We start from the raw sequence: 22073 nt of genomic DNA on the forward strand, positions 1-22073 counted from the left end.
ACTCCAGTATATTATTGCTTTGAAATACCCTCTTCTTGTCTTAGGGACTCTGTGTATGATCATGAAACTGAAAACTGTGAAATCTGCAGAATTAATCAGATCCAAGGATCATTCGTTCCTACTTTCTGAAGTTCATTGTAATTCTCTTTACTATTTGTATGCAACTTATTCACTTTCATTTCTGTTATCTTGAAATTCTTTTTCAGTCTGGATAAATATATATATATATATTCTTGTAAATCTTCAGAGTTACATCAGATCTTGTTTTAATAGTAGAAATAAGCAAAATTTGACCCAGACTTCTTACTTTGTGAATACTTTCAGCACATATAGTTTTCTACATGTATTTTCATGCCATTAAAAGCCCAACATTTTCCAACTTTCAACTTCTGTTAGCACTGGTAACTGATCATTTCTATCAGTAAGAGACCTTTTCGCTTTGGTTGTAGAAGAGGGAGAAAAATGAACCATGTTCTTTGGGAATATATGCCTGTTATGTCATAATTAGTTTTTTACATTAACTATGCAGCTCTACTGATAATTTCTTTATTCCCTTATTTATTTATACTGTGGTACACTTTGGATAAAAGGCAAAATGAGAGGAAACAGGCCATGTGGAATGTTCTGGGGAATGCCATCTGAAATAAGGATTTCTATTGAATATAGGACAGTAAAATACAGTAATTTGGCTTTAGCATTCTGTGAATGCATTTTCTCCTTTTCAGTTTCTTCTTAAATCAATACAGAGCAATTACAGCAATACATTTCATTACTTTGAAGAGCAATACATTTCAGTGCCATGACGCTGCATAAGCAAGATAAGTGTACTTAGAGAAAACGAAACTGATAATATTTGTAAAGGAACCTGATGTCTTATTGAAGCAAAATCCATATTCAGCTTGTTCAGAGAAGATTTAAGGAGCAAGATGTACAGATGAGAAGGAGCCACTGCTCTCCCCCCATCCACCCAGCCAGAGACAACATCATAGAAGGCTACCAGGTTGGTCAAGCACGACCTCCCCCTTGTGAACCCGTGCTGACTACTCCTGATAACCCCCTCTTCTTCCAGTTGTCTGGAGATGACATCCAGTACAAGCTGTTCCATCACCTTTCCAGGGACAGAGGTGAGGCTGACTGGCCTGTAATTGCCTGGGTCTTCCTTCTTGCCTCTTTTGAAGACCGGAGTGACATTGGCTATCTTCCAGTCATCAGGCACCGAGTGCTTTCAGTTCAGAGTTCAGAGTGCTTTCAATTCTATGGAGAAGCATGGCATCTTGCCATGTTAGGATGTGATGCCTTGCACTGCAGAGCTGGCTGGCAGCTCATAGGCAGCAAGAAGACCACTGGCTGAGCATAGATGACTTTAGTCCTAACCCTTGCACAGAACACAGCAGTTAGTGGATTAGTTACAAAAGTTCAACAAGCCAAGAACAGTGTGTGAGTAACAATGGGATTACACTCAGTTTCTGATGCTGGCCCAGGAATTGCAGGGATCTCTTACAGAACCTCATCTTACTGCTCAGGCTAAACCACTTACAGCCACGTCAGCCCAGAGTGCAAGGCACGGCACAAAGGTGCCAGCTGTATTCCTGCTACGTGTTTTTGTCCTTCAAGGGGAGGTTTTTCAAGGTGGCTGTGACGTGATTTCAGTTGTGTCAAAAGCAAAATGATATCACAGCAGAGCGTCTACAGGAACCTGCCGCCAGAGGACTGGTGGATGCAGATGACTTAGATCTAACAACATAGTCTAAGCTGATGCTGACCTTTTCTTCCTTTATTCATTTTTCTTCTAACAGAGAGAGACACGTCATTTGTTATAATTATGTGAGGCCCTCAGAAGTGACTCATAATATTATGGGCACCAGCAAAATTAACTGTCATGAACAGTGGAAATTTTTAAACCCGAAATAGATTGTTTTATCTGAGTTACAAACCTTTGAAATGAAAATGTTGACTTAAAGACTTGAAGTCTTTAGCAGCACCAGTAGCTGCCTCTCCAACAAAAACCAAAGCTACAAGTAATCATATTTGTTATTTTAAGTAATGTCAAGCTTCTGTAGTACCAATTTGAAAAATGAGCAAGCAATTATTAGACATTGTCTCAAGGAAGAAACTATTTGATATTGCCTTAATAGTTTCTATATTGAAAATCTTTGCACTACAAGTGCAAAGATTCCTGATAATGGAGAAAAAGTGGTGTTTAAAATTAAAACCAGATGTACAGTAACAGTATCTGAAAGAGTTTGAACGCCTATGTGTGTAGATATATACATTTATACGTCTATACTGTCTTTGTATAGATACTCACACGTGCAGAAGATACTGTAGTACTTCAGATTTCCTTCCTTTTTCATCTATAAAACTAATTGCAAATTATTTCTTCTTGTTCTTCTCACAGCTGAATTTTTATTCCTCTTGTGGGGTGTTTATCTCTGCTATGCAGTGCGGACAGTCCCATCAGCATTTCATGAGCCGCGTTATATGGCTGTTGCAGTTCACAATGAGCTCATTATCTCTGCTATATTCCATACAATTAGGCAAGTGATATGTGGATCTAGTAATTAGCTATTTATCTTTCAGGTTTCATATGGTGCAACATAAAATGGGTAAATGGAGTAGGATACTTAAGGAAAAGTCTCATAAATATTTATTAATATATATTAATATATTAATTAATTACTAAACTTAAAACTGTTCCCATAGAATTCAAGAATGTATCTGATCAAGTTGTTAATAATATATTTAGGGGTGGTTTTTTTTTTCCATATTGCTAGCTAATGTGTCCTTTGAACAAAGTTCAGTACATGTGGTAAACTAGAGGTACGAGAAATATTGTCAGTCTTGTATCACTTACACACCACTCACTGGTTTGTATCCCTAGAAAAGCAGCAGGTAAGAATGTTGGTTTGTATGAATGTGTCCTGGTGTGTAACAGATTGGCAAAGTGCAGCTGTATGTTGAGATAATTGCACTGGTTTGTGCATGAGGCATAGTGCTTTATATGCTGACTTAAAAATTGTTATGCTGTAACAGTAATATAAGGCATGTATTTCTTTGAAAGCTTATAATGAGCTCAGTGTTTCATATTTTAAGTCTTTTCGTATTTTAAATCATATTTTAAATATTTTAAAACAAGCAAATAAGGGTCATTGCCAGAGTGTATGAAAATTATCTTATCTGCCTTTCCCTCAGAGCACCTCCTAATAAGGAATTTGGAATAGCAAGACAGCATGAATTTCAGCTCATGCACCAGGAGATTCTTATGACTTTCTTGTTACATTCTTGCACTTATCTTTGCCTCCTGACAGACCTTATCTACTCTGATTTATTTTTTTACATCACTCCTCTGACAATCTTCAAATACGCCTCTCACTTTCTAGGTCTGTATTGGAGCTCACATTTCTCTGTGCCTTCTTTATGTTTTCTTCTGTGTTGCAGCATTTTTCTCTGAGTAAAGACCAGCAAAAGAAAGAAAAGAAATCTTTCATCTCTATTCCTGCTGGGTGCACTCTTTGCCATGGTTGTAAAGTTCACTGCCCTTCTCAAGCTTGCAACCTTTTCTTTCCTTAATCTTCTAACCCCATATCTTGCCATCCATGGACATTCAAAATCTCCTTGTTTACTCCCTAACACAAACATACGAAAAATTGTTTTAAAAATTTGTATTTGGTTGAAATGTTTTTCTTGTCATTCCTGATAGGGTAGGCGTAAAACTCAGTTACAGTACTTTTTAATTGCTCGCTACTAATATGGTACTTTTGAATCATCTACAGCTCGTATGGTAGCCTTTCAGTCAAAATTTTCCCCCAGTAATTAATGTTCTTAAACCATACTTTGATTCATGGTAGAAGATACAGCTCAGTGCATTAGGAGAAGTATTTTGTGGACTGCAAGTTTCTTTTAACAGTAGGATGGAAGTAATCATCCAACCCTGAGGATTTTTCTTGGAAAGTGCTAGGAATATGAGAAAAAGGAGAGACTCCTCTCTCTTACATAGGCCTGGTCCTGTTGGCATTTCTGATCAGGGCAGTGGCTGAAAATAGTCCCTCCTGAGATGATGTCCGTATCCATACGCACAAGTCTTAACCCGGTCTCAAGTTCACTTTTCTTTACATGCAGTTTTTCTTGCTTCTGTTTTCTCTGCCAAGTTCTACATGTAACTGAAGGAGCTGCAGTGTAAGATGTTTTATATTTGATGAAATCATCATATGATTTATATAGTATATCTGAATTGCCATGAAGTCGATAGCACTGGATTCTTGAAGTGCACCTACTATTATGTTGCAGCCATCCAGTCTGAAAATTCCTGAAGCTCACAGAAGATTAACGTGAGCACCAAATACAACCTTGAATTGTTTATGGTTGTTCTTTAAAAGTGTGATTCCCATTCCAGAAACAGAGGGTTCTTGATTGCCTTCTGATCAGCATAGTATTACTTTTCTGCACTTTCTCTTGTATGATTGAGAAAAATTTTGATGGAAAAATTTCATTTAAATAGAAACTCTGTCTCCGCAATGATCAGGTACAGAGCTCTGTTAGTAACAACTTGCTTACATGCCACCAGCACATCTTACTGCCTCTTCTTTCTGATTTTCTGTGATCGTTCTTAACCCATCTGCCTTAGCCCTTTTCTGTCCTTGTCTTCTCCCTCATAAATAACCCACTCTTTTGTTACTTTCTCACTACTGTTGGTCCCAATTTTGCTACATTTGTATTCAAATCTGGTATTTCTGATATAACCAAGGTAAGCAAAGCTTTATAGACTGTTGTCAATACAGTTACATCAGGACTGTTGGCCTTGCAAGTTCTGCTCTCTCAAGGGCCTACAGCACTCCCTTAATTACCTGTGAAGTTTGACTGTCTTTCAGATGATGCCCTGCATCCATCATGGCACTATCTGTAGCTTTTTGCTACAGCCTATGTTTCATGCCAGACTGTTTCTGTTAACAAAAGCTTCTGCAAAATGTGCATCTGTGATCTTGGGTAAGCTGCAAATCTCATTTTGATGTGAATGATTTATACAAACTTGCAGATTACAAGCCAGTGATAGATCCATTCATCCATTGCACTGCTTACCTTTTATATCTTTGGGAGTCACTAAAGCAGAAAAGCCAAGCTGCTCTAACTGCAGTGCTTGCTCTACTCTTTTAGAAAGCTCAGCAGGAACTGCTTGTTTTTAAAATTCAGCCAGCCATTTCCTAGTGTTTGCAGGGCTCTTGGACCATAAGCGGTCCTGAAATCAACACCATTTCTTTGTTCCCCACTGAAATGCAGGTCAGTGCTGTTCTCTCTCCGTTGGCTTATCAGCCGCACCCTGTAGCTGCAATCTCTGGACATCCTCTATTTACAAAGTGCACTGCAAAGTATCATAGTACGTGTTCTTACTTAACCTAAAATCAGCAGTTCACATCCTTTATGCAAACTGCCGTAACTCAGTTCATGCCAAAGACTATTTACACTATCTGAAAAAAACTCCAGCTACGTAGAGTGAGAACACTGGAATAAGCAATGTCCTTTAAGACCTGTTGTTACTTTTATACTTTGTTTTGGCTTGTGTTGTTGTTTTTGTGTGTTTTTTTCCTGAATTGTTTTGAATCTGTGGTACATAGGTAAAGCATGTGAATAGCATGTGAATAGTTTAGTCTGTATGAAATCACTGCAAAACAAAACCAGTTGTGCTTGGTCTTTCAGTGAAAAGAAACCTAAGGAACATTCAAAATGTTTAATAGAATGCACTGGAGAAAAGACAGTGAATTGCAATGCAATTCTTTTTTCAGATTCATTCTTGCTTCAAGACTTCAGTCTGACTGGATGCTGATGCTGTTCTTTGCACACACGCACTTGACTGTGACAGTCACTGTTGGGCTACTACTGATCCCTAAGGTATTGTGTTCTTTTTTTGTCAAGACCAGGAAGATAAGTTTGTCATGCAGAAGCAATTCTGTATAAAATTAGCAAGCAACTGGTAGAAAAGGAAGATGTAAAATTTGTCTAATGCCTAGAAGTGTATCTGATTTTTTTCTTTTATAAACTCTTACACATTTTGAAAGATTCTTTCTTCCGATTTTTAAAATTCCATAGATTCAAAGGACTTTTATTTTCAATTTAAACAAAACACATAAATGGATTTGATTCATGCAGGAAGGAAAAGATCTTGCCTAGTGATCCCTACTTCAAGTATTTGCTCGACTGGGCCACTGGCAGTGTTACCTGAGTTTGTGTGAAGGCCTAGAAAGACTAGCATGGACCGTTAAATAAAAGTGGGATGATGAGGTTAAACAGGCTATGAGATGGAGTGACTGGGACCTAAACCCAGCAATTGTCACTGTGTGATTATTTCACCCTAATGGGCAGATGAGCTCCATCACACAGCTCTGTCACTTCCCCTCCTCAAAGGAAAAAGGGGAGAAAATAGGATGATAAAGTGCTCAAGGCTTGAGATAAGGACAGGGAAATCATTCACAAATTGTCATCATGGATAAAACAGACAGCATAGAAAGATTAACTTATTACTAGTGCAGAGCGATGAGAAACTGAAAGTAAACTAAATACATCCTCCCTCCATCCATCCTCTGTTTCTTGCCCAGGAGCAGCACAGAGGATCAGGGAAAGGGGGCTGTAATTAGTCTGTAACACTTGGTCTTGCCACTCCTCCATGGTCACTCTGCCCCTGCCCCACATGCCCCTGCTCCCACAGGATGCCATCCTTCCTGAACTGGTCCCACATGGGCTCCCCACTGGCTTCAGCTCTCCAGGCACTGCTCCAACACAGCTCTGTACCATGGAGCCACCCTTCAGGCACTGCTCCACACGGGTCCCCACAGGCAGCAGCTCCCCCAGCCCTCCTGCCCCACTGCAGGCTCCTTCCCATGGCTGCAGCGTGGGGACATACCAGTCCTGCATACCATGAAGAAACTGTCCATGCTACAGTGCCAGCAGCAGAGTGAGAAGATGAATGTGTGCAGGACACAAGAAGATGCAGATGACAGGATGCAAGGAAGAGAACAGAATGAGCTTTGGGCACCACTGCACAGCTTTCAGAATGGAATGATAAAATGCCAGTCAGCTCCACCTGCCTCTTGCACCAGTCTGTAGGATTTGAATGTAGCTTTCTTCTTGTACAGTACTCCAGCAAAACAAGTGGCTTTATAATGGCTCTTGAAATGACTTGTAACATTAATCAGAAAGTCAAGAATCAAAGGTAACGGTGAAGGTGAAAGTTGCAGAAAAGGAATAATGCTAGAAAGTTCAAGTTAATGTTTCTATCCTTTCCTGATTTGCTGACAAACTCTCAAAAATAGATATATTAAACATGCATAACCAGAGGACGCACTGATCTGGCCTTAATACTGCACAGCCCTATTTTTTTAATGACTCTACTAGTCTTTAGTAATAGTTTTATTTTCTATTTTTTACCCATTTTATCCATCATTACATGTGTTCAGAGATGCCTTTCCAGACTAGCCTAGAAAATTTGTTAACCTTTCTGAAACTGACTCATAACTAAGGATCAGGGTTTCCATTTTTAGTTCATTATCCATGTAACACTGTACAGACTTTCCTTCCAGTACCCCAAAGAATTCAGGGAATGAAGAGAATATTCACAAGGTTCTGTTCAATTCATAAAGTCCTGAGGCCAGATAACTACATGGGCAATAGAATCACAGATGAATGAATCCATATGAATAAAAAAATAGCTCACACAACCTCTCTTTCCAGTTCCTGATAACATTTTTTTTTTGCCACTCTGTCTATTCATATTCAGGATCGGGATCCAAAATGGGAGAATTACTTTCTGCAGGATTATCTGACTGCATGGAATATGGAATGTAGTTGTATGGTTTTAGCAGCCTAGTTGGAAATACTGAAAGAGTATTCCCGTAAATTTGTCATACAAGCTTAAAGTGAATGCAGTGTAAAAAGGCACAAATAAGTGGCAGAATAAGTACAAAGGATTTTTCTAATGCAGATTTCAGAACCCTTAGTGGTTAATCCACCATTAATATGAGTTCTTCCATACAGTACTGATTTTCTTCAGGACAGTAGTTACACCAGTGATGCCTATAGGTACTGAGTTTAGAAAATCGTACTAAATCCATTGTGATCAACTGTATAATGAAAACTATTGTAAACTTCTATTGTGCACTAATGGCAACATCTTTGTTCTGATTGCTTACTGCAGTTTTCACATTCAAGCAATAACCCAAGAGATGATATAGCTACAGAAGCTTATGAAGATGAACTTGATATGGGCCGATCTGGATCCTATCTGAACAGCAGTATCAATTCAGCATGGAGCGAGCATAGTTTGGATCCTGAAGATATTCGGGTATATATAACTAAATATCATTTATTTTGGACTAGATGATCTTGTATGTCCTTTCCAACCTTGTGATTCTATGATTCTATGATTCTATTTTCAAAAGCATTTTTTTCACATTGGTAAATTCTGAATCAGTTTGATTTTTTTTTTGCAGATACCAAATGAAACAAGTCAGTTAAGTCTCTCAGTGACTGTGGATTCTGGTCATGTGAAATATCTTGGAAAGAATTGACCAGCGTAAGGAAAAAATAGTTGTAGTAAAAGTCATACTGGAGGCTGAGGAGGAAGAAACTTCCACAGCAAAAGCCATTAATCAGTTTACGTAGTTTCTTTGAAGCACAAGCAGCATTTGGTGTCACTGTGATTAGTTGTTTGTACATAGATATATAACATATCATTTTGATAAACATGAGAAATAGAAAGCTGTGCTATTGCCTTCTTATGTGATAAAAGGACATTTCTGCCTGGAACTTGTCTGACTTACAGTTCCAGAACACAGAATAGCAGCAAGAGTCAATAGGAAAACTGACACCACAGTATTGTATGAATGTGTATTGGTTGTGCATGGTGTCTGATGTGCAGCCATGCAGGGTAGCTGGTTTGTGCACTAGGGCTGAACTTAGTCTTAAGGTGGAAAAAAACTGGAGAAATGGCATATTCAAGAATTAGTAAGGAAAGCGGGATAAGATTAATGTCATTTTTAGGGGTGGTTGTTTGGCTTTGTTCTGTTCATACTATTTTTGCTATTTACTTTGCTTTACAGGATGAGTTGAAGAAACTGTATGCCCAGCTTGAAATCTATAAAAGGAAAAAGATGATTGCTAATAACCCGCATCTCCAGAAAAAAAGGTGCTCTAAAAAGGGCTTGGGGCGCTCGATAATGAGGCGTATTACAGAAATCCCGGAGACAGTCACTAGGCAGTGCTCCAGGGACGAGAAGGACCTGATGGAGCACAATGCTGTGAAAAGCACGGCTACGCTGAAAAAACCCCCACAAGATTCCACAAGTTCTGCAAAGCCAAAAGAAGAGACCTTGAAAAACAGAGTCTTCTCATTAAAGAAGTCCCACAGCACTTACGATCACGTCAGGGATCAAACAGGAGAGTCTAATAGCGTAACTGCAGAAAGCATAGAAGTTACAGCTGCTGAGAATTCAATTCTGGATTCCTTCACTGGTAACAGTTTAACCAAAAAAGCTGAAAAAGGTGAAGCTGTGTCCACTGAATCGGTCCCTTTGGTGTGCAAATCACTAAGTGCGCATAACTTAAGTGCAGATAAGAAGCCTCTGCATCCAAGAACATCTGTGTTACAGAAATCCCTCAGTGTTATTGCTAGTGCCAAGGAAAAGACTCTGGGACTTACGGGTAAAACACAAAGTCTAGAAGAAAGCGCTAAATCTCAGAAATCTCAGCAGAAAGGGAAGGAAGGCAGCAAAAAGCACTCGGCCACCGATAAAGGGGAGCACAAGGATTCTCACCGGAAGAACTCTACTCAGTCTGAGGAGACAAAGAAAACCCATAAGTCTGGCATTATGAAGCAGCAAAGGGTTAGTCAAACACCTGCAAATCCAGACACAGGCCCAGGTAAGACTCTGCACAAGGACACTTTCGACATAGGAGAAGTTTGTCCTTGGGAGATATATGACCAAACTCCTGGTCCTGTGCCTTCTGACTCTAAGATTCAAAAACATGTGTCAATTGCTTCTTCAGAAGCAGAGAAAAATCACCCTTCCCAGCCAAAGGGGAAATCTCATCATAAGCAGAAGATGCCTGAGGGCTCTCAACAGTCGAATCAGCAGAGCCCACAGAAGTTGGAGGCGGGCACTCGGGAGGTGCAAGAGCAGCACATTTTTGAAAGTGATAAAAAACAGTTGAGTTCCAAATCTCAGGGCTCCCCTGGGCTGAATCGCGAGAACGTTAACAGATATGCACCAAATGTTAGTGGGGGGGAGCACGAGGAGCTGCCCCAGAAAGCAGCAGAAAACGTCAATAAATTGGTGGAACAAAAGAAAATTGCCTCATCTGAGGGAAATGTGATTTCTGACTCCCGTAAGCCAAGTGGTTACTCGCAGCAACCTTTAGCATCTCGAGCTGAAGTCTGCCCTTGGGAGTTTGACACACCAGATTTACCAAATGCAGAAAGAAGTGTAGCTTTATCAAACACCTCTGCTATAAGTGCAAATAAAACAGCAACACCTCGAAAATAAGAGGCTTTTGGACTGAGGAAAGTAGCAACACTGAGAAGAAAGACAACAGGAAAGACAAAAGGAACTTAGGCCAAAAGGATCTGAAAATTCCTAAGGAGCATCACTTAAAAGGAATCAGCACAACAAGTAGGAATTAAGCAAAACAAATTATTATTATTATTGTTATTATTTATTTGTTGAGTGCCAACAATGTGATTAGCAGTGCCCAGAATGTGGTCCCCGCTCCAAGGATTTTACTGTGTCATTGAAAGAAACTTGCCGTTCTGAAATCACTTCTCCTTTAAAAGAAAAATAAACAAAACACCAAAAGTTGGTAACAAACGCACACTGTAAATCTTAACAGAATTATTTCTGAATGTCACAGCTGGCTTTAACTTGCCCTTGGGACTTTAAGGATCCAACAGAAGTAGGGCATAGAAAATGTCCTGATGGCAGAAAGGAGTATCAGTGAGCAGCTCTTAAAATGACGACTTTTCACTTTGCGTATTTAATCTCAATAGCACTGCTAACTCAATGCATCCCAAAAACACATTTTATATAATGGTTGCTCTCATTTTCTTATTACTGTGTGTTTAAGTACATTGTTGTGTCTCATATTAAAGCATTCCAGATTGTATAATTTTTGCAAATACCTTTGATATTATGTGACACAACACATTTATGCAATCTGCGATACTTTTTTCTTATTGCAACTTAAAATACCTGCTATAGACTTTTTGTTTATATATAGAATTACAGTAATTGTTCACTGGCTGTGGAAGCCAGTAACTCTCATTGGGAAATTCCGTTGGGTTTTGGGAATTTTTTTTTTTTCCTGTGATTTATATAGTGAACTTTTTGTTTTACTCTCTGTTATTTAAATTTATAGTTTGATACTGTATTATTCAGGGGTTTTATACACAGCAAGTTACTTGTTATGCACTTCCCTATTAATGCTCATAGACTTTGCTAATAGTGGAAATCCAGTCGTCTTAGCTGCATATTCTGGTAAGTCTTAGGACAACTTATCTGTTGTTTGTTACAAATTGGAAAATATAGTTTAAGAAACCAGAATACCAACTTTAAACATCCGTGAGGGTGATGTTGTTCAGTATTTCATACTGAGCATATCCTACTACATGAGACAGGCAAGAATGACAGCGAATATACCCCAGAAATGATGACCTGATTTACTAAAACTGGACAACTCTGGGAAATTTATCAGCTAGCTAACAACAGTTTACTGTCTATCTCTGTTGGCAAACCTCCAGAAACTGGCCTTTGGAGATACACAAGTCAGGAGAGGAGTCCGAAATATTACTCTTCCCTATATTGGCAGTGGCAAGAGATAGTAGGAATAAAAATGATGAGCATCTCTCTCCCACTCTCCAAATGCTTTTGTTTTAATTTACACATACATGTATGGAAACAGTTACTGTTCTAATATAGCGCTAATTTTCAGTAATGGCTAAAGCCGTCGTCCTGCATTTGGCTTAATTCAGTTATGGCCCATTTACAACTATGAGTCTTGGTGCAGAAACACTCATGGTACAGCACCAGGGCCTAAGAGGTATCACGGAGAATCTGTGTACCGCTAATAATAAAAATTAGGTTCCACCCTCACCCATCTAAATTTAGTACCAGTGAAGTGCTATTCAGTGGAATTGGCTGTACAAGGAGTACTCCAAAATAAAGACAGCTCAGTCCTAAAGAACTTGTGCAATCTGAGAGAAGTGATGGGATTCGCTGGAAGATGAATGAGGATGATTGAATAGAATGTGTTGTTTAATATATATATATATAATATATATAAAATAGATATTTATATATGTTTAATATATATTTAACTTGTCATATCTAATACACACATGCACATACACATATGTAGTATAAACTGATTTTTGTGGCATCATAGAAAAAGTGGCTGAAGATAAAATGTGATGATTGGAGGGACTTAGATGAGCTAGGCATGAAGAGGACATTTTTTGTCCTTTGAAAAAGACAGAAGAATATGGGCATGTCTACACTAACAGCTAGGACAGATCTTCCTACTGCCTCTGCTGAGCCCAAACCTGGAAAATGCAGATGCTGAGCCAGCTGGAGACGAGTCAGCTCAGGTCTTGGTGCTGTCTGAACACATTGGCCTCGCTCATAAATTCTGTCAAGACTGAGAGCTTGTGAGCTCCAGGTTATGGTGGCCAAACTGCCACAACCAGCCTGGCAAGGTGGGATGGTGCTTTGTTCCACCATGGGGACGTGCCCCCTGGGCAGTCCTGCCTCTCCCAGCCCTCTTTTCTAGGGTGAAGTTACGGCCTAGATCTGGTCTCTGCCTTGAACACACGTCTTCTTGCCAGGACTCTGATTTGGCCATCTGTGCACGTTTTTCCCACACAGTGCCAGTGGTGTTCCATGTGCAGCCCAAATCCAGCTTGCTACTTATTTTGTAAAAGGATTGAATTCAGAATCTACATGCCCAACTTCCCCCTTCCCCATCCAGGCATTCACAGAGCAACTTCAGTGGGATTTGATCAGCTGGAACAGTTCCCTGTACACTTCCCTGCGTGGGAAGAAATCCATCCTGGGAATGCTTTCAGGGAGTCATGCAGGTGCACGCTAACGCTCCCCAGATAGATGCACAACTTCAAACTTGTTGAGCATGGTGACAATACTCGAGAGTGGAAGAAGATCATGCAGAATGACCAGGAGGTGATTGGGGAAGGAGAACAGTTTATGGCAAACTGTCCTTCCAAACAGAAGGCAGTGCTTTGTTGAAGCCAGGCATTGAGATTAGAAGTGGACATCTGTAAGAGGGTCATGAAAGGAGACTTTTGTACATCCTCACTGCCTCTTTGAGACAGACAGTCAGCAGGTGCCAGTTCTGATGCCTGCAGTTGTCCTCCCTCCTTCACCTCAAGGAGGCTGCTGCTTGGAGCATGGTGCAGCATCCGTAGGGCACCTGCCCCAGCCGTGTGGCACCGCTGTCCCTTGCAGCACTGAGCCCTTCATGTATGGCTGTGTCTGAGCCACCACTCTGTCTACGATTCCTTGTTCATTTTGTTTTTCCTTTCTTTTTGAAGACAACCTCACTGGAAGTACAGAAGCAAAGTGCACTCCTTAGTTGGGTTAACTCAGCCCAGCTGCACTGGCAGCAGAACAGAACAAAGGCTGGTTGACCAGGGAAAGCACTGGCTTGTGTATTCTGGTTTGGTTTGGTTTTCTTTCATCCTGATCCCTTCCTTCACTTCTTAAAAAATGGCTGTTATGGTTCTTTAGGCTTGTTGTAGTCATACATCCTGACTGGTACAATTGGAGAACTTTCCTTCAGAAAGCAACAAAGCTTTAGCAACTGATATCTGGGCTACAGATTCAATTGCTACTTTAGATTTCTTTGCACTTAAGAAAGAGGGGCCAAACTTCACTCGACTACTATATTTCACTATGATGCTGCTAGAAACACTGCTTAATGAAGACATACTAAGTTAGACATAAATAATGTTCTGTATTTCATAGATTTTTCTCCACCAGCATATATTGGCTAGATTGCTTAGTTGTCTTTTTCTGGAGTTTCATTGTCATTACTCAGCCAAGAGAAGTGTGACTCTAGAATTAAGATGTTTTCTAGCAGATCTGTTAAGAGAAAAGATAATAAACACTAAGGTCACAAACATTTGCTAGGTTGTCCTTTTAAATGCATGTGCAAGCTGCATTTCTCCTTTATTTCTAAGCCATGGTTTATAAATAAATTTATACCAACCTTATTAGACTTGTATAATTTATGCAAGATTATATGCTTCAAAATAAAAATCAGTACACGCCTATCATCAGCTTTGGTGGCATCATAGGCCTGAAACCAGACAATACTTTTATATTTGCTCTCCTTAGGCTTTTGCATGCATATGACAACAGGCAGGCCTGAGAAAACACTGCCTTTTGACTTTCAACATTTTAGCTACTCCGAGTTGTAGAGTACATAAAGCTGTAAGTCTCTTCACTTTATAACGTGATTCTTATAACAATGTTATCTGGCTACCAACAGCATCCACCATGAAATACTTGATAGATTTATGTTGTAATGTGTTGCAGCATGTAAATAATGTAACTTCTCTGCAATAAAGCACATTTATATGAAATCTGTCTACAGCCTTTTGGGTTGTGAATTTTCTGAAATCATTACTGATCCAAACTAAACTAATAAAGCATCATGAACTGGAAGTGAGCTTTGCAGCATCTATGGTCTGATCACAGCATTAGCATTTTCAGGAGTTTCCACACGTTTCCTTGACATCAACCTTTAGACCATGTACTGTGTTCAGGATTTCAGGCTAAGGAAATCGCATGGCCAACAGCTCTCTTTTCTCAGTCACTGCAATTTAGAGGAGAACTGTAGGATCTACGCTACGTTCTCTTGAAAGTAATAGCAACTAGAGCACAAAAGGTTAGGAAATAGATGGTATTTCTTGATGTCACTGTAGAAGTCTGTAGGCCACCTGTATGGTATGTGTGCATGCGTGGAATCCTCATCTAATGTGTATATATGTATGTAAACAGATAGAAACGTAAAGACGTTCAGAGACAGAGAACGGCTGCAGTGTGAACAGTGACTGCAGAACAGACCAACTGCAGCTTGTTTAATGTGGAAGGGAGAATGACTGAGGTAGCAATGAGACCTACATACAATTACAAGTGGTCTGAAGGTGATTAGGAAACCGCTATTTGCTGGTTTTCATCATCCAGGAATTACAGAACACCCGTGGTGACCTTCATGCAGCAATTTAAAACAAATGAAGTCTTTTTCCACATACGCTGTAATTGTGAAGCTAATTTTAACAAGTTGCTGTGGATACCAGGAGTTCAAACAGCATTAGGCAGGCCCTGGAAGAGAAATCCATCAAGATGCTTGAAAACAGGATAAAAACTCTTAATGTGCAGGTTGTTGAAGATTGTGTAGTCACCCTGGTTTCTTTCCGTGATCATCTACTACTGGATATGAGGCTAAGTGAGCCTTTATTTTAGAACGCCCTTTATACGTTCTTATTTTTGTGTAAATGTAGATAGTTAGGCTTAATTTATTTTTAGTTATCAGAACATTTTTAATTAATGTCCCATTATTCATGTAGGAGCTCTTGTAGTTTTTGGCACTTTCTCATTGCTTCCTAGGGTTGAACCATTGCTGTTTCTGTAACTGTCCTGAGTCATGAAATCCAGGATTGTTGGGGCCATGAGTGGGAGAGGAGAGGAAGGGAATTATGTGTGTTCAGTGAACGAGCTGTGCACAAGTCCTTTACAAGTAAGAATTCCATCTATCAGGAAAATGAAGCCTGGAAGTTTTCCTCTGAACCACTTGATGGTGCTCGTCCCAAAGCTGGGGGTCTTGCAGACACAGCATGGCATAACCAACAGAGGTCTTCTGAGCTCCACTTCTCACACTTCTCGGCTTCTAAAAGTTGAGTGCAAGAGAGAAATGGACTTAGTGGAGAGAGTGCAGTGTGGCCGTCAAGCTGATCTCCTGTGAGAAGATGAGAGTTGGGACTGTTCAGCATGAACAGAAGGAGGCTTGAAGGGGATCTCACCAATGTGTGTAAATCCCTGAAGGGAGGTGCAAAGAGCACAGTGGTGCCCAGTGCCAGGACGAGAGGGAGTGGGCGCAAACTGGAACATGGGATTCTGTCTGAACTTCAGACGTCAAACATTCTGTAATTCTGTGAAGAATGACCAAAGTGTTGTGGCTCGGGAACTCTTCAGAAATGGATTAGTGACAGATGGGCTCATAAGACCAGTACAGAGTATGCACACACACATGCACAGTGTGGGAAGGAATGTGAAAGTCCAGGTACTTGCATGTATTCTGGTTGAAATTTGATGAAAAGTGTCATTTATAGCTGTGTTTTCTATGACTTCTGTGCTTTCATTGTAAAATGGATTTGACTCTAGGTAACTAAGGCTGTCTCCACCCTTCCTGGAGCAGATGGGATTGTTTGGCGGGGGTTCCCCCAGCACAATGCCAGTGCCCTGAGGAGGGTATCAAGAAGGCTGAGATGGGTTCTTCACAGTAGGGCAAGGTGGCAGCGTGTTGGAAACACTCAGTCACAGCTTGGACCAGTGACTGAGCACCTGGCAGGGAGGAAGGGCCAAGCCCAGGGAGCTGAGGTGCATGCAGTGCTCCTGAATGACCAGAAGGGGTGGATCCTGGCTCCATGCCTTTCCTGACCTCCTTCAAGGGTTCGCAGTGGATGCAAGGCTATCCTGCTGGAGATCCCTGCATCCCTGAGGTCTTCTGAAAGTAAGCAGCTTCTTTCCTTAAATTCTATGCTCATGGCTGTTGCTTTTGAGCAAATCTTTGCTTGCTGCAGGCAAGGACTTTGCTGTTCTGCTGTCATTGCCATGCTTTCTGTTGTGTTACAGGGAGGAAAGGAGAAGACAGTAGGAGTAAATTTAGACTAACGAGGCTCAGGTTGAATGTATCACAAGTTTTTGTTTGTTTGTTTGTGTTTTCCACTGTGTGGAAAGTCAAGCTGTGGAGAAGGTTACCTCGTGCTGTGCGGATCCCACCCTTGGTATTTTTCTTGACCCGGCTATAGTCCTGGGCAAGGTGGTCCATTCCGTAGCTGGCTGCTTTCAGTGAGTTGCAGAGCTCCTGAGGTGTTACCTGAATGACCCTATTGTCCTATGGATGGCTTTCACAGCTAGAACGTGTTCTCCATGTTGTTCTTTTGAAAGTTTCCAGGTGGGCACCCCAAACAGCTTTGACTCGCACGTCAGATCATGCAGTGATTTACACAAACGCTTCACTGTGTACATGATCTCCTAAGAGCTATTATAATTGAAGGACACTTTGCTCTTCTGATCCCTTCAGCACAGAACCAGTGTGAAGAGTTACAACAAATAGTGACAATATTAACAAGAAAAGTGACGCTGAGCAGAACTGGCTTGAGGAGAGTGGTTTTAGCTGTATATGTTGAGTGCTTGATCTTTTGCACAGCTGAAGGAGCATCTTCCAAAAAAATTAAAGATATAATGTTTTTTTCTGTGATACTGAGAGCTAAAATCCACATTGGAATATGGAGGAGCCATGGAAGAATTTCTAAATTAAATTACTTTTTTTTGTAAACCTAGTTCTCCGAAATGGCATTAGATTTGTTTCAGGATTGCAAGGCTGCAAACCTGCCTGCAGAGCTGTAATTTCAAGCTGAACACTTCCTTTTTCTTTTTTTTAATAAGTAAAATAGTATTTTTTTATAGGTTAGAGCAATTTTTTCCAGTTCTAAAAGAGCTAATTTAACCAACTCAAAAATGAGCTTTAGCATGCTGTGAATTTAATAAAAGATATTGGGTAATAATTGATTGTTTCCCTTGCTGAGGCCTTCATTGTGTTGTGGTATTCAATCTTCTGGTTCTTTAATACTTGGAAAATTGAACTTTACCTTTCCATCCATGCAGGTGACTTTTCTTTACTCATTTACTTATATGTTAGCTTTAGTTCCTGAAAGCATGCAAACAAATCAGGCACTGAACATTTGACATCAGATTGCTGCTTCTTATGGTTCTGAATATACGGGGTGGGCCTAGTTTTTCATTTTTCCCAAAGTATGGGAAGGAGTACATTGTACCCAAAATAGCCATATATTTTTGAAATATGCATTTATGATCTTCTGTATAATACAGATATACATATTGTATGTACAAGTGTACCAACACGAATATATGGCTCATTTAAATGCTTATAGCCGCTGTTCATAGTGCACATAAATAACCTGTTTATCTACGTGTTGATTTATACAGAAGAAAAACTGTGGTGTGATTCATTTTTCCACTACAAACAAATCAACACAATTCTACTTGCAAAATGAAATGAACTGTAAGGTTTGCATATGAGAAATCGCTCCCTAATCACTTTATAAACCTCTGAGGACACAGCCGTGAGCAAGTGGTGCTGCTGCTGTCTTTCCTGGCTGCTGCTCTCTGCAGGATGAGGACAAAGAGTCTGTCCTGACATTTGTTTGTTTGTTTATTGTTCAAAATGGCCCAAAATTTACAGACTTACAGCAAAAGAGACCCACAAAGTCAGCATGAGGCCCTGCCCCTGCGCAGCCTCCTGCAGAAACAGGCTCTGCTGCTCAGCTGGGTGCACTCATGGCATGGGAAACTGTTCTGAACATCTCATGGGACCACATGTGAGCTGAATCCAGAATGAATGCATTAAGGACTACCAGGAATGAGAACTGAACAGGAGGGGAGGTTGCATGTTTGACACCATAGGTGCCTTGTCAGCAGGACTTGGATGGATATACCACAGACTCATTTAACAAGTCCATTAAATGCACTGAACTGTGTTATGTCAGGATCTGGCTCACATTTGCATCAAGGAAACTGAAGCACACTGTCAGCAATCCTCAGGGTACAAAACTGCTCAGGAACAAAGAAATGTTCTTTCCTTGCCCTGAGAGCTGCTAGGCGCCATTCATGTCTGTCTGCCCAGCAGGGGACCGGTTGGCTGCCTTCAGCTCTTTGCCACCTTGCAGGTAGTACAAAAGCTTTGACTTTTCATTAGAAATGTCATCGTGGCTTATGCTTGCTTTAGCTTTCTTTTCATCTGGAGGCCAGAAGCATTGTGCTGCAAACTAAAGCTCTTTTCAGGTTTTGCTCCTGGCTGCTCAGCTCCCTTTGATTCCTCAGAGTTATTTTCCCAAGCTGAAGTCCTGCACTGACAGCAGCACTCTTCCAACCCTCTCCAAGCACCCAATTTTATTTTCACATCACAGACCACCATGCAGCTCAGAGCCTTGTTGGCAAAATATCTCCTCACAACCCCTCAGCCAGAGACATTGAGCTCCTGGAGTAGTACTTGGTAAGCCACCCAGGGAAGGGCTCCTCCTTACACAGGCACTGGTGTGGCTTCCAGGCTCCCCATGCCTTAATTTTCCATTATCAGCATAGGGATGACGTGACTGCTTCTGAGAGATGATAGGGAGGAGGACAAAGCCAAAATCTTATCATCTTCAAACACTGGTGATGGCACTACCAACACAGGCACGGTGCTGCTCCTCACCTTTTGTACTGCAATGGATTTATGTAGTGCCTAATGGCAATCAATATCAATATCAACCAAATGATTTACAAAAGACAAAAATGTAGGTGGTGATCAGTTTGCAGGTTATGGAAGCTTGGTGAATGTCAGCAGTTCTGTACTATGTGAAATTTCCTCTTGGCACTGTCACTTTATAATCTGCAGTTCTTAGTGAAACAGAGAAAACCAAACAAATCAGAAGCTGACCTTTTCCTGCATTAAAGTTTTTGTAGTCTCTGAGCTGTTCAAACGTGGGATATGAATACTTACTGGGCTTTATCAGCAGTATTAGAAGTCCTCTGGAAGCTCCCATGCACACCTCCACAGATCGCAGGCGCCACAGCAGCATTCCCATGTACGCACAAAGAGCGAATTAAAAATCCTCCTTCCTCCTCCAAGTACTATCCAAATGTCACAGGGATGTCTTGGCTGTTTGTGTCTCTGGTACATCTGGTACAGTTTTGTGTATCTGTTTAATTCCAGCATTCTGCAGAGTCAGGTATGTTCAAAGAAATAATATCAAAGTCTGTTCTTTGCGGCCTTAACTACTACAGCTGGGCTTTGTAAACAGAGCTGGGTGTACTCAGAAGAAAGTGAATTTGTGGCAAATGTGGAGATAAAATCTGCTGTGAAGACCCTGTTAATTTATATTTAATGTCACCACCACAATGTTTGTGCAGTCAGTGCAGATCCTGAAGAACTCCTTAAGTACTTCTGATCATCCCTTTGAGCGTTCTCTGTTGATCTCCTTCCAGAGTTTCCTTCTTCCCCCTCTCTTACAAAGAGGATCAAAATGAGCTCATTTAGCCACTATCACAGCCCCAGACACCTCCCAGCACAGGTGTGCCCTGGGCTTTAGAATTACATTCATATGCTTGGTGTCCGGCTGTTGCTCTGCTAATTTGAGCTGTTCTCCTCTAGTGGGATTTTTCAGCTTTATGTGTTGCTCCACAGTAGGACATGGGAAGCAAAACAGATGTAGAAGCACTGGGCATGTTGGTGTTTCCAAACGTGCTATTTACCCCCCGCTCCCACATACTGCCAGTGGTTTCCTTCTCTATGGTTGTTGGTTTCTCCACGCTTTGTTGTGCACATGGAAGCTTTGGTTAGTTTTCCGCTGCTTCCTGCACAAGTCCTGCACTTCTGTTTGTTAAACGCTGATGCTTTTCCTATGGTTGCAGTTTTGAAGTCATTTCAATTGTCCAAGACCACCTCCTCACCCCAAACATTCACTGTTCCTGACTCTGATTTCTGCTCTGAGTTCTCTCCTCCCCACTGACACACATTTTGCTCCAGACTCCATGTGCAGCTTGACCAGACCTCCCCATGTGCGTCACCCCCTCTGTGGGGGTGAGCACCAGAAGGCAAGAGTGCCAATACTATTACATGGATTGAGGTTGTGTAGAAAAATGTGTGTACATAAAGAAGTGCTGGGGTTGTTTGTTTGTTTGCTTTTGGTTTTTGTTTGGTTTGGTTTTTGGTTGGTTTTTTTGGTTGTTTGTTTGCTTTTCAGCCTTTCCAGTCTGGGATTGTGGGAACAGAAGGAGACAAAAGCAAAAGAGAAAGCATGGTGATGATTCTGTGATATGAACGCATCTCTGACACACAAAATCTGTATCTGTCACTTTTCTAGCTGTGTTTGCCAATGAAGATATTGTGTAAGATTTGTTAAGGCTATTTCCAGGCAGGGTTTTTTCAGCATTTTTCTATGGATTCAGGAGATAAGAGATCAAAATAATTTATAGAGATCAAAAGAATTTTATTGACTAAAGGCCGTGTATATTCTGACTATTTTATAACAACTAATAACTATCATCATGTAAGAAGACTCCACGCTTGTTTACATAAAATGCAAATTCTTAAGGGATCTGGTTTTGTATCTGCCTTGCCAGTAGCATTCTACCCCCATGTGCTGACTGCTGCTTCTTTCTGGTCCATCTCCTGAAACTTTGGCTTTCCTTAAAACCATGCTGAATCAGTCTTGGCTGTAGAGACAGCTGTTCTGGTGGGCAGCTGGCTGGAGCAGGGGCTGTGGTGCCAATAAATGCGTTATGCTAAAGGCTACTGCCTCTGCTGCCATTCTGTTGTACCTTCAGGACCTTTTATCCTTCAAGCATTTTGGGTTTTGAATTAAATGCTCCCTAATTATTACCAGCAGCAGGAGGAGTCCCTTTGCTGTGCTGCTGTTTCCCCCACCACTGTGTGACAACCTGAGGTTGTTCACACACTTGGTTTTCTCCAGCTCTCTCTGATGACCAAGTCTTCTCCTCTATCCTGGCTGATCCAAACCAGATCAGCTTTCTGGCTGAGCTGTACCTCCCTACCTCCCCACTGCTTTCCAGTGTATTTAACCACTCTGCTCCAGGGCCTGCAGCCACCTTGTCTGACCCCACGGGTGCTTTCCTTTAGCAGGTTTTCTCTTTAATGGGACACCTCCTCCACACAGCCCCTTGCTTCTAAGTGAGGTTGCAGTGCACAGTCTCGTGGTAGAGGACTCCTGA

General features: G+C 41.0%; 1 protein-coding gene across 1 annotated transcript in view; it reads left to right on the plus strand.

Annotated features, from left to right (window-relative positions):
- GPR158 (G protein-coupled receptor 158) overlaps positions 1–10529 on the plus strand; it is a gene marked incomplete at both ends in the record, with an annotated part of 175901 nt that extends 165372 nt beyond the window's left edge. The window contains 4 exons of the mRNA XM_079538527.1: positions 2399–2537; positions 5778–5883; positions 8183–8329; positions 9087–10529. Coding sequence (XP_079394653.1) covers positions 2399–2537; positions 5778–5883; positions 8183–8329; positions 9087–10529 — 1835 coding nt within the window. The remainder of the gene's footprint in view (positions 1–2398; positions 2538–5777; positions 5884–8182; positions 8330–9086) is intronic.
- Positions 10530–22073: the final 11544 nt, after the last annotated feature.

Source organism: Tetrao urogallus (assembly GCF_951394365.1).
Source record: "Tetrao urogallus genome assembly, chromosome: 7".
In the NCBI taxonomy this organism is placed as follows: Eukaryota; Metazoa; Chordata; class Aves; order Galliformes; family Phasianidae; genus Tetrao; species Tetrao urogallus.